The following is a 13,691-nucleotide window of genomic DNA, read 5'->3' on the forward strand; positions in this document are numbered from 1 at the left end:
CCTCAGTCCTTGGCAGCTCAGGGGGCAGGTCTCAAAAGTCCAGGGCAATTCAAAGCGGCCACCAGCAATCTCTTAGTCTCTCTCCACGAGGTGCTGCTTCCAAAAAGAACTTCCGCCTCTCTCTCTTGTCTCTCCAAATCTACGTCACCAGCTCCTCCCAGTCAGGACTTTCTTTTCACATCAAAAAGTCCATCCCACAGGTGGGATTAACAAGCTCTGGGTTTTAATACAATCAATTTGAAAACCAAGCCCAATACAGGGGAATCTCCACATTCCATTACTATCACAGGGGTCTAAGCCTAGAGGAGAGATGGAGTACTTAATGGTAGTCTTTAGCTACGTTCACATTTTTCCATCAGAGTTATAGTGAGTAGCTGTTGTCCAATTCTACAAGAATTGTGTCGCCTTAGTTTAGGACACGAGAATTTTGGTTAGGACATAAAAACACATGTCCTGCCCAGGGGTTTTTAGGCGCTGGACAAATGACAGAGAGTGCCTGTGAAATGCCCTCTGTGTTGGAGAGCAGCGGTATCCTAGAGGGGCTCTGTGATTTGTCTGGAGGTGGCAGTGACCAAGTCTCAGACCTTGAATGCCCAACTTGGAGTGTCCAGTGATGTTCCCGTGGCCTGGCATGGCCTTTCCTCTGGCCAGCAGCTATCCCTGAAGGAGTCCTAAATAGCCAAGTTCTCAAGTCCTTTTATCAGGTGATGGAGACCCTCCTGCCAGGTAGAAGGTGCAGAATTGTGTCCACTCCTCAATGCCAGAGCCAGGAGAGGGTCAGAATCTGCCCTAGAGCTTCTGGTTTCTGTGAAGAGGAATCCAGGAGCTAGGTGGGGAGACCAGAATGAGATCATCAGCTCCTGGGAGGCCAAGAGACCAGCTCTGTCACTTTACATGAAGATAATGAGACCCAAAGCAGTGACTTGCCCAGGTTCACCCAGAGTCAAGATTTGAACCTAAGTCTTTACTCCAAGCCCAGTGCTCATTCTACTTACTGCCTTGCTGCCCAGTGGCTGATTGCTTATTTTAGGGCCTGATGTTGGCAGATTGAAGAAATCCCTCTACTCCTCAGGATTGGCTATAAAAGCATTTGGTTTTATCTTCTGGAGTAAGAAAAGGTTAAAAAAAATTTTTTTAAGTAAGGGTTGGGGTGAGAGGCAGCATCAGCTTGAGGCTGAACTTGTCGGGTTCACTCTGCTTTGCTTCGGGGGTGCCTTGGCTGGCTAGGTCAGAGGAGTGTGTGGGTAACAAGCTACAGAACCGAGAGCAGTGCCTGGCCCAGGTCCTGGATGAAAGAGGTGAGGGAGGGGAGGATCTCCTTTTTGCCCACTTGTGCTAGTCATAAACTTCACTTAGAGAACCTGAGAAAGGCCTGAATGGAGAGGATAAGGAAGCCAAAGGTGGGACTGACCTTGAAGGAAGCAAGAACCAAGACAGGCCAAAGTCCGTTGTCCCATCCTGATGATAAGTGGGTGTATCCCATGAGTTCCGCTGAGCACCTGTGGTCACTCACACCTGCTTTGTGAGAGGCTGTCCTGTGTCATGTGGTAGGAACTCTTGGATTTATAAGTTTGAGGAAGAATGGTAGGAAGTGAATACCTTTGTATCACTTTGCCTCCTTTCACAGGCGCCTGATTCAGCTCCTTGCTGGTTGTAATTCTGAGGGTTCCATCTTCCCTGAGGAGTTTGGCATTTCCTAGGAAGAGTAACTTCATGTGCTATAACACAAATCTCATGCTGTCAGGATCCTTTCCTTCCTGTTTAAGTTTTTTTTTTTTAATTAAAAATATTTTTTTTCAACAAACAAAGATTTGTTTTCTCTCCCTCTCACTCCCTCTTTCATTGAAAAAACAAAAACCTTGTAATAAATATGCACAGTTAAGCTGAATGAATTCTCACATTGGCTGCATCCAGAAGTGTCTGTCTCATTCTGCACCCTGAATTCATCAGCCCTCTTGAAAGGAACAGGCTTCATTCACCACAGGTCCTCCAGAATCAGTCAGTCATTGCATTGATTGGAGTTCTTAAGTTGTTTCTTAACAGTGTTATAGTTACTACATAAATTGTTCTCCTGGTTCTGCTCATTTCACTCCTTATCAGTTTATTAAAATCTTCCCAGGTTTCTATGAAGCTGTTCCTTTTGTCATTCCTTATAGCCTTTACCTGGCCTGGTTCCATTTTGAGGTGCACAGTACTGGGGCTCCTCTTTCTTGGGCGTGTCTGCCATGCACTCCCATCTGGGGTAAGGCCTGCCCTTTGCCCTTGTGGGTAGTGCAGTTTCACTTCTTCTTTCCCAAGATGTCTCCAAGGCTTCATCTCTTTTTGGGTGCCCAGCCTCACACTGTTGTGTGGGTGGAAATAGCAGCTGTGCTGTGTTTTTCATGTGCCTCGGAGTTCTGTGTTCACCCTTGTCCCCCACCCTCCTCCTGTAATAGGATTGCTAAATACAGCAGAGTTCCTGTTTTTCTTAGCTAAATTTTGAAACCCTTCTTTGGGATAAGGGAACAGAACTCAAAAGTCAAGGATATAAATTCCCCTTTGGCCTCAGGGACCTCATGGTTTAGAAACTGTCTCTCTGTGGGCTTACCTTATGTTATGACCCCTGTTTAGATGATACCTTGTTTAAAGTCTCTCCCCTCTGAGCCTGGCTATCTTAACAGACTTGCTTCTTCCCCAAGGACTCCTCAGGTGAAGTCTTGCTTCCTTTCCCCTGCCAGCTGTCTCCCCCCAACTGGAGCTGGTGGAAGCTGAGTCTTATTTACCAGTCTGCCTTACCAGAATTGCCTTCCCTTGTCTGGTTGGGATTATAGGATCAGAATATCAAGGGAGATTAAAGATCGAAGATGCCAACCCAACAGGCTGATCCTCTTAGGGCCTGACCTTTGACTCCTGCTGCCTAAGAGGAACAGAATGAATGAAACACTGTTACTAAAGGAGATTAGTCTGTGCCTGGGGAACCCCGTTCCCAGCTTGTCCCATCAGGCCAGCCGTGCTGAGGGAACCAGCCCAGGCAAACATTCTCACAGCTTGTCTCCAGCTGATGTTTCTGGAGCAGCTGCTCAGCCAAACTCCTCTATTTCATGTGTGTCCCAAGTAGGCCACCTAGGATATCATAAAGCATGCTGGCAGTGCTGGTGTTGCTTGGGATTGGCAGGGGGGGGGGGGGGGGGGGGGGCTGGCCCTTGACCAGGGTGAGCGAAGGAAGGGACTCTATGAGATTAGGAGGTCTCATGATCCTGCTGGAGCCACTCTTGGCTTTTTGTACAGAGTTTTCACCTGAAACTTTAGAGTTCAGGGGTCAAAGAGGGATTGCCTTTCAGTTTACCCCAGGGGCTGGGGGGTCACATTCCCAGTTGCTCCCCTCCTGGTAGCTTAGCTCAGGGTAAAGTGATCAGTCGCTATTTCGGCTGCTGTGTTTTGCTGTTGTGGACATTACTGTCACTGGCAGCTACCCTGTGATCTATTCCCTGTCTCCTAGTCTGAGAAGAGAAGGGAATCCCAAGCCCTTATTTTCCCATAGGGAATAGGATGGAAAAGAGTCTCTCATTTGATTCCCCTCCACACACACACACATACACACTGTAAGCAAATGGCGGGCCTTTGTTCCTTCCTTCTCTTTATGGCAGTTTTATTACTGGTTTGACCGAGGCTGAGATCATTTAACATAGGAAATGAGTGCTTGCTTTTGTGCATCCATTCTCCTCCCTCATTCTCCCTTCTACCCCCTTTGCAGGTTTCCTTTAGAGAGGAGGATAGAGGGCCTGAGGGCTAACTAATCACTGCCTCAGACCTGAGCACCGAAGTCGAGCTTCACAATAGCAAGAGAAAGCAAATGGCCTTGCCCACTGTGGCCTGTGACCTCAGGGAAGGTACACTTGGCATTTGCCAGCTCCTCAGTGCCAACCAAAAGGTATTATGTATGCCCAGAGTACAGCTGCAGGTTCTAGTTCATGGGACTGCACTATTACAGGAAGCCAAGAGAGTCACTCTGGTGCCAGCTAGCAAGACCTCAGCACTTTGGAAAAGGACTAGGAGATATATTTGCTGCTGAGGGTATCCTTTGGGCACCTTCCAGGACAAGGAGGAGACCGAAGAGAGGTATGTCAGGTGGGAAGGAGTTTGTCAGAGCTCTTTGGTAAGAGGTGAGACCTTGGAGTTCTGTGTAAGTGGATGGAGTGAGGACCCTTTGGAGAAAGCCCCCAGGACAGATGTAGCCCTGTGCGCCAGGTGATGGTTCAGTAAGATCTCAGTCCTTGTCATTCCCTGGTCAGCCCTGGTGGATTATTGGAGAAATAGGAAGGATGGGGACAAGCAAGTTGTCTGCTGGGATACATAACCGCTACACGCATGTGTATCTGCCAACTTGAGAGTCTGTGGGGCAGCTTGTCTGTTTGGAAGAATTCCTGGCAAGATTCTTGTTGAACTGTTGAACGACTTGGATGTTCCGCAGCCTCATGGGCTGCACAGTTATCTGGTTAGATAGTCTTTTGCATTTCTGGGCACAAGGAACTAGATTGTATTTAACTACTGAGAAGCCACTAGCCCTTGGGTAATTCTTGTTTCTCTATTCCTTCAGTACCAGGTAGGACAGCTGTATTCGGTGGCAGAGGCCAGTAAGAATGAAACTGGTGGTGGTGAAGGTGTGGAGGTCCTGGTGAATGAGCCCTATGAGAAGGATGGAGAGAGAGGCCAGTATACCCACAAGATCTACCACTTACAGAGGTATGTGGAAGCGAGGGCTGACCCTGAGCTGAGGGGCTTGAACGGCGTGCTTAGTCTGATGGGAAGAGACTTCCAAGGAAGCCAAGAGCTGGCCTTGTGCAAGAGTAGAAATCCTGGGGACATTGCAGTGATCTTGGGGTGCCTCCATTTGAATCTAAAACATGACTCTCCACTAATTTGTTGAACTCCAAATCCTTTTCATTCCTGAATTATAAATAGTGCTTTGCACATAGTGGGTGCTCAATAAATGTTTGTTGAATTGAAACTGGATTTGTTGAATCAGGATTCTCTTAAGAAATGTCTGTCGATCCACTGGACCTGGCTATCAGTATCATTCTACAGCTACTAAACTGGAATAAAACTGATGCTGCATCGATAGTTTCCAAGCAGAATCTCAATTCATTTCATTTGCTTCAGTTCTTGCCTTAAAGTGGTCTAGCTGCCAGGACAGAGGTAGAAAGCGTTCAGTACACGCGCTAGTGAGATGATCTTGAGGGGCAGTGCCAGGACTGGGTAGTCCTAGGCAAGACTCCTGAAGCAGGCTCAGGGTCTTTGTTGCCCTCCCACTATCCTGGCCAGTGCTTCCCCCCACCCTCTGACCCCCAGGTGCCTCTCAGCATGGTATAGACTAAATTTGGGGTCAGAAGACATAGGTTCCGGGGTGCTAGGTGGTGCAGTGAATAGAGCACTAGGCCTGGAGTCAGGAAGACCTGAGTTCAAATCCGGCCTCAGACTTAACTTAACACTAGCCATGTGACCTTGGTCAAATCACTTAATCCCAATTGCTCTGCCTTTCCCCCTCCAAAAAGGAAAAAAAAAGACATAGGTTCCACCTCTTGCCATATGACTTTGGGAAGTCACTAACCTTAGCTTTCTCTTCTGTAAAATGGGGACAGTAATATTTCTGTTACCTCCCAGGATTGTTGTGAAGAAAGTGCTGAACAGACTGTAAAATGCTTTATAAAACTGTAAGCTCTGATTGAACTCTTACCTCCTTGACTGATCTCATGACTGATTACAAGAGGTGATCCTTCCGTCTCATCCTTCTCTCTATCCTCCATTTTTTGCTTTGTTAGAGGACACTTCTAAAGCTAAGCAGTGGGGTTGATATTTGGGAGCTGACAGTGATTTAGGGCCTGTATTGGGATTGTAGATAGTGTTTGCTTGGTCCTCAGGCGAATGCCACTACTTTTTATTACCCTCTGCATGATCCCAGCCCAACAGCACATGCTTACAAAGAAGAGACTCCAACATCTTCAGTCACTTCTCTCATTCATGAGGATGTGAATAAAGGAGTATTTGGCATTTTGGCATACCGCCTCAGAAGACTGCTGACCTTCACAACCTCCAGGTCTTGTCTTGGACCTGAGGTTCTCAGGCTGTTGTGGCCAGCCTCCTGAAACCTGAATGAGCTGTCTTCCCCACTGAAGAGCCAAGGAAGAAGATCCATGCCCCCGGCTGGCCATTCCTTGGAGTAGATTTGGAAGAACTGATTAGGAAAGGATGTTTTGTATTGGGAGGCACGCAGACCTTTACTTCCCAGGAGGACCACAGCATCATCTCCACAATGGTGGAGAGAACTGACCGCTTTAGCAGGACAAGGGCGTAGGAGCATGTTGGACCCCACATCCCTTGGGCCTCTTGCCAGCTCCCCTGGCATTCTGCTGGGCTGGAAGATCCTTGAGGATTAGGTTCTATTTGTTTTCTATTCGTGCCTGTAGTCTCTTTCTAAAATATAATTCTGGTCACGATGCTTCCTTGGCTTTTTCAGTGTTGTTTTTTTCCCCCTACTGCTTGCTGAATTAAGTCCAAATTCTTTAGAATAACATTCAAGCTCCTCCATGGTCTGACTGCAACCTACCTTTTTCTCCTACTATTTCCATGTAGGTTCTCTCCATTCCAACTAAACTCTGCTCTATTTCCTGCCCACGTCACCTGCTTAACCACTTGTGTGCCTTCCATCCCCTCCTTTCTCATCTCTCCCTGAGGAAATCCTGTGTCCCCTTCAAGGCCAGAACAAGTATCCCTTCTGTGAAGCCTTCCCACATGTTCCTCCAGGCAGAAGTGCACTCTCTTTCCTCTGGGCTGTACACGTGATATCTCTGCTCATGTCACTGTCCCATTCTGTGTTGCATTTGTTGGGTTGATCTGCATGTGTTAGAGTTTCTTCTATACTGTAGTTTCCTGGATGGCTTAAACTGTGTGTTTCTTCCTTGGCTGCTGTAGGGCCTCATGCACAAGGCTCAAAACTTGATAAATGTTTGTTGAATTGAATCCCAGCCCCCAAAGTACCTAAAACCATGCTCTGGAACCGAGGAGCACAGACTGGGTCCCTCTGCTTTGGAATGTTTTGGCTGAAAAGCAGTGCCTAGGCAGTCACTATCTTCCTTGCCTGGTGATGGGTTAGGTGTTGGGTATTGATCTGGGGAACCAGACTCGTGTGAGACACAGCTCTTGTGTCCTATGGCCAAGTAATGTGGGGTCTTAAGGTGACTTACTCTCCAGGACTCGTCGCAGAAGTTGAAGCTGTGGTCTGAAGAATCTGCTGTAAAAAGTCCACTATCTTCTTCCTCTCTCCTTCCTTTTCCCCATCCCCTACTACAGCAAAGTGCCGACATTTGTTCGAATGCTGGCCCCAGAGGGAGCCCTGAATATCCATGAAAAAGCGTGGAATGCCTACCCCTACTGTAGAACAGGTGAGTAGAGGAAGGACCAGTACCTAAGGCAGGAAGACTAGAGAGGGGGGCAGAGGAGATGGGGGGTGGAGTCAGGCTTCTTTAGATGGACTTTTTGCCTCTGAGTAGGCCAGCAAAAAAATTCCCAAGAGGAGTTTAGGGCCAGAGGCTGACTTCTGTCCAGTGTGTGCCATTATCGGTTGGCTAACATTGAGTAGACAACTAGGTGGGTAGATGCCTAGTAATCTTCCTTTTGGACTAATTTTCCATCCTGATCTGTGGGTGAACTTGAGATGTTTCTGTTTTGAGAAGAAGCTATAGGTGAGGTAGACCCTTAGAGGTTTGTACTGTGGGTTAAAGAGAGAGGCAAAGGAAGGAGGGATATTTGTTTTTATTTCATCTTTTAAGAGCAGAAGATGTGGTGACCTGCTAATTCGAGGAAGCTGTTGTGTACACAGATAGATATACACGTCCCTGCCCATTGGAGAGAGCCCTACCTCGGTGTCTGGACCTGGCTGACTGTATACCATGGCTCTAAATTAGGAGATGGGATTCTGGGCACTCTAGAACCATAATAATGAAAGAGGAGTCTGATCTGGACCTTGGTCAGCTCCGTGTTCATCATATTCCTGGGAAGGCCAAGGCCCTCTTTAAGAGGGCTTTTGGGCATGTGGTCAGGGTCGCAGTTTGATTTAGGTCTTCTGGTATCTTCCTATTGTGGTTCAGGATCTTCTGGAACTTAACTTTTTCTATACTGCTGGCCTGGCCCATGGTCACTATATACCAGCCCTTATCCACAGCCCTTAGCAATAATTCCTTATTGACCTCCAGACACTTATACTAGTGTGGACGAGGGCAAACATTGTCATTAAGAATGTTTTCTTGTTCTTAGACCCTTTGGCTGCTTGATACCTTGTACTGGTTTGTACTTTTCTGGATTACATGAATGTGTTCATATATAGCTTCTTTGTATGCAAAGTTGGATTCCATGAATTTGGGGAGTAAAAGGGTCATAGAACTATATGCTCTTTGTCCTCTGGAGTCCTTGGCCCTAGGTCCCATGGGTGGGGTGGAACATGGCTATTACTTGGGGAGGGATGGATCTTCAGATGGCCTCTCAGTTGGGTGAGGTCTCCAGAGGGAACACCCCACTCTGGAGTTTACTATTGTGAACAAAAACATACCCATGAGTCAGAGTATATCATCACTTCAACCTGACCAATGGACAGATAGTAACTGTATCCCTGGAAACAGGATGTGCACCCTTTTTTAAAAGATGAGACTGGGTGCGGCCAGGTAGCACAGCGAGTAAGAGCACCGGCTCCAGTGTCAGGATGACCTGGTATCAAATCCGGGCTCAGACACTTAGCACCCACCCAGAAACACCTGGCCGTGTAACCTTGAGCAAGTTGCTTAACCCCAATTGCTTAGGGGTGGCCAGGTGGCTCAGTGAGTAAGAGCACCGGCCCCAGTGTCGGGATGACCTGGATCAAATCCAGGCTCAGATACTCAGCACCACACCCAGAAATAACTGGCTGTGTAAAACCTTGAGCAAGTTACTTAACCCAATTGCTTTAAAAAAAAAAAAAGATGAGACTGGATGTGTCTGGTCTTGGGCCAGTGGTGAATTTTCCCGGCATCCAAGAACATTGTACTAGGCATACTCTGTAGTTAACTTTAAGTTTCTTAAGTTTTCAGTTAACTAACTTTCAATTTAGCATGGAACAGTCCATGTTCTCTGCTTGAAATGAATGTTGTAGGCTGCTGTTCCATGTCTAGAGGTAGAGTTCTGGGCATGGTACGCTGTTAGACCTTGCAGAGCAGTGCCCCCTGTCACCTGCTTATTTCCTAAGGGTGTAGAAGCTGCCATGAAGGTGTTAGCATTATATATTTATGTGTTCCTTGGAGAAAATGTTGGTGCCTCCTAATAGCTCAGGTAGGCCATGAAGGGCCAAGTATACAGGTGGAGGAGGGGAAGATGATCTTTAGGGAAACTGACCATCCATCTGAAGAGACTGTCTGTCTTTGTGAAGTGAATTCTCAGACCCATCTAGGTTGGAAACATCCTCTCTGGAAAGAAGAAATGTAAACAAATAGAGCTCTTTGACATCTCTCTCTAGGGACTGATGATAGATGGGTTTTAGATCTAAATCCTTATCTAAATATTTAACTCTAATTTAGTTTGTAAAGGAAGGTGTTTAAGGTATTGTGGACCAATATTTTACTTACCTTCTGAAGGCCTTTCATTTCATGAAAGGAGTCAACACATAATTCATTTCAACAAACATGACATGCCTACTATCTGTAATGTGCTGTGTTAGGCTATGGGGTGACAAAGATAGGCCATAAACCTTGCCATCAAGGACAAGTCATGTTTACAAATAATTGTGATGCAGAAGGTACCAAGAGACGAGGTGAGGCGGAAGATGGTCTTTTCCCTCTTGGGTAAGGTCAGGGAAGACTTGGAGGAGGCATCACCTGAAGCAGGCCTTGGAGGTAGAGACTTTAGTAGGTGAAGGTCAGGGAGAAAGATTCACTCCAGGTAGCACCCCTCTAGCATAGGCAAAGAAAGACCTGGAGACTAGAGATCACAGGACAGGAAAAAAGGATGAATGGATAAGACATGGGTCAAGTGTACCTGGAATGTAGTATACACGAAGAGGCTGATAAATGTTTATTCAGCACCTGCTATGCATAAGGTGCTGTGTTAGGTCCTGAGAATATAAAAACAGAAATGGTAAAGTCTGTGCCCATCAGGGGCTTCCACTCTGTTTGGGAGACACAGCACATATGCAGATATACATATATGTTGCATATGTATGTATACATGTGTATACATGTGGTGGAGGAATGAGAGAATTCTTCATGAAGTCCCTGAACTGAGCCTTGAAAAAGTAAGATTCTGAGAATTGAGGAGGGGAGGCATTCCAGGAAGGGAGAGTGGCCTGGGCAAATTTGTGGAGGCAAGAAATGGAGTGTTGAATTTGAGTGGTCCATGTAGTAGCATGAAATAAGGAAAGACAGCAGCCAGACTTGGGAGAGCCTTAAATGTTGTGTCTGTTGAGTACGTGTTCAAGTCCGTAAGGACGAGGACTTGGATTGGAAAAAAGAAAGCCCAGGTACGTGAAGAAGGCAGGAGGGTAACCTAGAGGCCAGAGGACCATGGCAACAAGGATTGGGGCTGACTGATAGCAAGAGATGGAATGAACCTCCAAGGGAGAAAGCTTGCTGAGTAATGATAGTGGAGGGATGGTCTGGAAGTGGCAGTGAGGAGTCAGGAGCATACCAGCTCTTCCTGGCCCATTGTGTTGGGGGACAGGAGAGAAACAGCTGCTAGTCCTGGAGAGGATGTTTTTTGAGATAAGGCTGCAGAAATGAATTGGAGCTTGACTGTGGAGACTCTAGAATGCCGGGAACAGGATTTATACCTCGTAAGAAATGAGGAACTGATGAAGTTTTTGGAATAGAACCATGGTGTTATCAGGATGTTGCATCAGGAAAATTACATGGATGGTGGCACCTAGTATAAGTTGAAAACAAGATAATCTAGTGAACCATCATCACAACTTTGTGGACAAGACAAAGGGAGGGCTTGCGGTAGGGTAGTATTATGAATAAGATGGTGAGGGACAGATGTGAAAGCTGCTGGGAGAATTAATACCACTTGCAACAAAATACAGATGTTGGGGAAGAAGGGAATGTCAGAGATGACTTTCACAGTCATGACCCTGGGTGACCTGGAAGCTGATAATGCCACCCAGAGAAGCAGAGAAATTAGTGGGAAGGGGTTGGGTTGAGGAAAAAGGTGGAATTCCAGTTTGGAAAGGATGAGCTGAAGGCCATTCAGAGAGAGCTGTAGGCCCAGGCCCTTGGAACTAGAGCACTGAGGAAGGATGGGAAAGGGGGGCAGACTATAGGGGGAGAGAGCGAGACTGATCTGTAATTCATCTGAATAGAAGTAAAAAATGGAACCATGGGAATGGATATGTAGAGAAAAGAGGATCATCAAGGACAGAAAAGGGGAGATCCACATTTAGGGGATTAGCCAGCAAGGAGCTCATGAGGGCCTAGGGCCTCAGTGCCCTATGGTGCCTGTCATGTCAGAAGAGTAAAGAAGCAAAAGAGAAAAGACTTTAGATTTAGCAGTAAAGTAGTTAGTTACTAGTGACATCAGAGAGTCATTTCAATAGGATGCTGGGGCTTGGAGTTGGTTTGCAAGGAGAACTGAATAGTGAGTAGGTGGTAAGGAAGTTGGGGGAGTGAGTGTATAGACTATTCTTTCTAGGAGTTGACAGTGGAGGAGTGAAAAGATGTACTGGGAGGGTGAAGGGAAGGTTCCTGTTTTGTTTTTTAGTGCAGGAGATACTGGGGAACATTGGTAGACTGAGAAAAGGAGCCAGTAGAGGAGAGATTGAGTGTATGTGACCAAAGGAAATGGCCTAAAGAAGATGAGACAGTGTGAGCTGATGAGGAGGGGGGTGTAGCTGAGAGGCTCTGCTTGGCCTCTGTCTGAAACTGGAGAATTATGGAAGACACAGGGAGGCTTCATCAAGAGAAGTGGAGGGAGTTCAGCCAGGGCCCCATGTTGGAGCTAGAGGGTCTTAATGTCGCCACGAAGTAGGGGGTGGAGTCGTCTGCTAGGAGCGAGCTGGGGACAAAATGGGAGAGAAGAGAAGACTGGAAATAGATGAGAATAGGAGCATTGATAAAAAGAGGAAGGAAAGGACGATCCTGAGGCAGCGAGGGTCTGCTGGAGGTTAAAAAGCGGATTCATGAGGCTTTCATGCCTCCGTACATGGAGCTTTTCCCACACTCACTCGAGCTTCTTACTCTCTTAACTCCCAAAGAGCTTGGTTGTCAAGGTTGGTCTTGGGGAGGAGGAAGAGAAACAGCACTCTTCCTTTGGTCCAAAAGAACTGGCTTAAAACGAGCTTAAGGTGCCCTCACTCATGTAGAACTGACTTAAAACGAGCTTAAGGTGCCCTCACTCATGTGATACGGCCAGTTTCTAAGCCTGCCAACTCCACGAAAGTATGGCGTCCATCAGAAATACAGGCAGCATCTGCGCTTCAAGGACGCAAGGTGAAGGCTCTTGTTGGGAGATCAGCTGCTCTCCGCTGACATAGGATCTTGCAGCCATTTTTCTCTGATGAATAATTGAGCCTCGCTTTCCGAAAGGGTCTAATTACAATGAGCAGGGGTACAGAGGGGATGGGATCTGGTTACAGCGGATGGAAGGGATGCAGAGGCTGAGTGGGCAGTGGTTGGACGCCTTCCTGCCTAGCCTCAAATCCCCAAGCCATTGATGATCTTGTACTGCAGGGTGATGGGGGCTGCAGGGGTCAGCTGACCAGGCACTGTTCCCTTTCCCTGCCCAGCTGGAAAAGATCCAGAGAACACATAGTAGCATGTCTTTAATTAAGTGCAGAATTTGTTCCTCTGGGCTTCTGCCTGGCTAGCAAGACTCAAGGGGATAGGGGAAGCCTAGTTATTCCTGACTGTCCGGAGGGCCTGGGGGGAGGGGGGGGCAAGTCTGGGAGTTGAGAGCCAACTTGCTGCTTCCGGCCCCTGGGGGAGGGCAGTTGTTCATTTGTCCTCATTAATCTTTTGTCTTTCTTCCTTCCATGCCCTAACCTTGGAACAGTTATTACAGTAAGTATCTTCAAGGGATCTGCCATGTGTATGTTGTGCATTTGTGTGAGAGCTGTAAGGAGAAGGGCAAGGGCAGTTTCAGCTGCAAAGGCTGCTGGGCAGTTTTTTCCCCCTTCCCTGGGCTGCAGAGCTAGAGGAGGGGGGTTCACTTCTCTTGTGACCCTCCCGATGGTTAGTGTGTTCGTTGGCATAGTTGATCCTTGGTTAAGCTGCATTGGCATTCAGATTTACAAATTTCAGCCATTCTCAGTATGTGGGCACACATGGAGCTGGGTGGTGTCATGAGAAAGCCTGTTTTCACTTAAAAGGGGTCTCTCCCAGGTCACTTTGAACCTTTCCTGCCCTTGGGGTTGGTCCCTCACAGTGTTGTTCTCAAATCTAGCTGACTAACTTTGTCTCCCCCCTTCTTTACTGAAGAGTTGGTGACTCCAGGTCAGGGCTGGCCTTGGCAGAGTTGCCAGATGGTCAAGGTCTGTTTAGTGTAGCCTGAGCTCCATTATCCCAGGTATCTCATCCTCCTGTGGGCAATGCCCCCTCAGGGCTTAGTGACTTAATGTGTTCCCCTCACAGCAAGTCTTTGTCATGCCCTTTCCCATAGCCCTCAAATCACACTGCCCTGGGTACCTCCAGAACCCTACATGG

At 47.3% G+C, this 13,691-nt stretch overlaps 1 protein-coding gene across 1 annotated transcript in view; it reads left to right on the top strand.

Moving 5' to 3' along the window:
* PITPNA (phosphatidylinositol transfer protein alpha) overlaps positions 1–13,691 on the top strand; it is a 37,573-nt gene that overhangs the window by 6,044 nt on the left and 17,838 nt on the right. The window contains exons 3-5 of the mRNA XM_069089680.1: positions 4,577–4,722; positions 7,327–7,418; positions 13,042–13,049. Coding sequence (XP_068945781.1) covers positions 4,577–4,722; positions 7,327–7,418; positions 13,042–13,049 — 246 coding nt within the window. The remainder of the gene's footprint in view (positions 1–4,576; positions 4,723–7,326; positions 7,419–13,041; positions 13,050–13,691) is intronic.

The sequence above is a fragment of the Petaurus breviceps genome, unplaced genomic scaffold, assembly GCF_028583685.1.
Source record: "Petaurus breviceps papuanus isolate PSGF00001 unplaced genomic scaffold, PetGlider_PUasm1.0 186, whole genome shotgun sequence".
Taxonomy (NCBI): domain Eukaryota; kingdom Metazoa; phylum Chordata; class Mammalia; order Diprotodontia; family Petauridae; genus Petaurus; species Petaurus breviceps.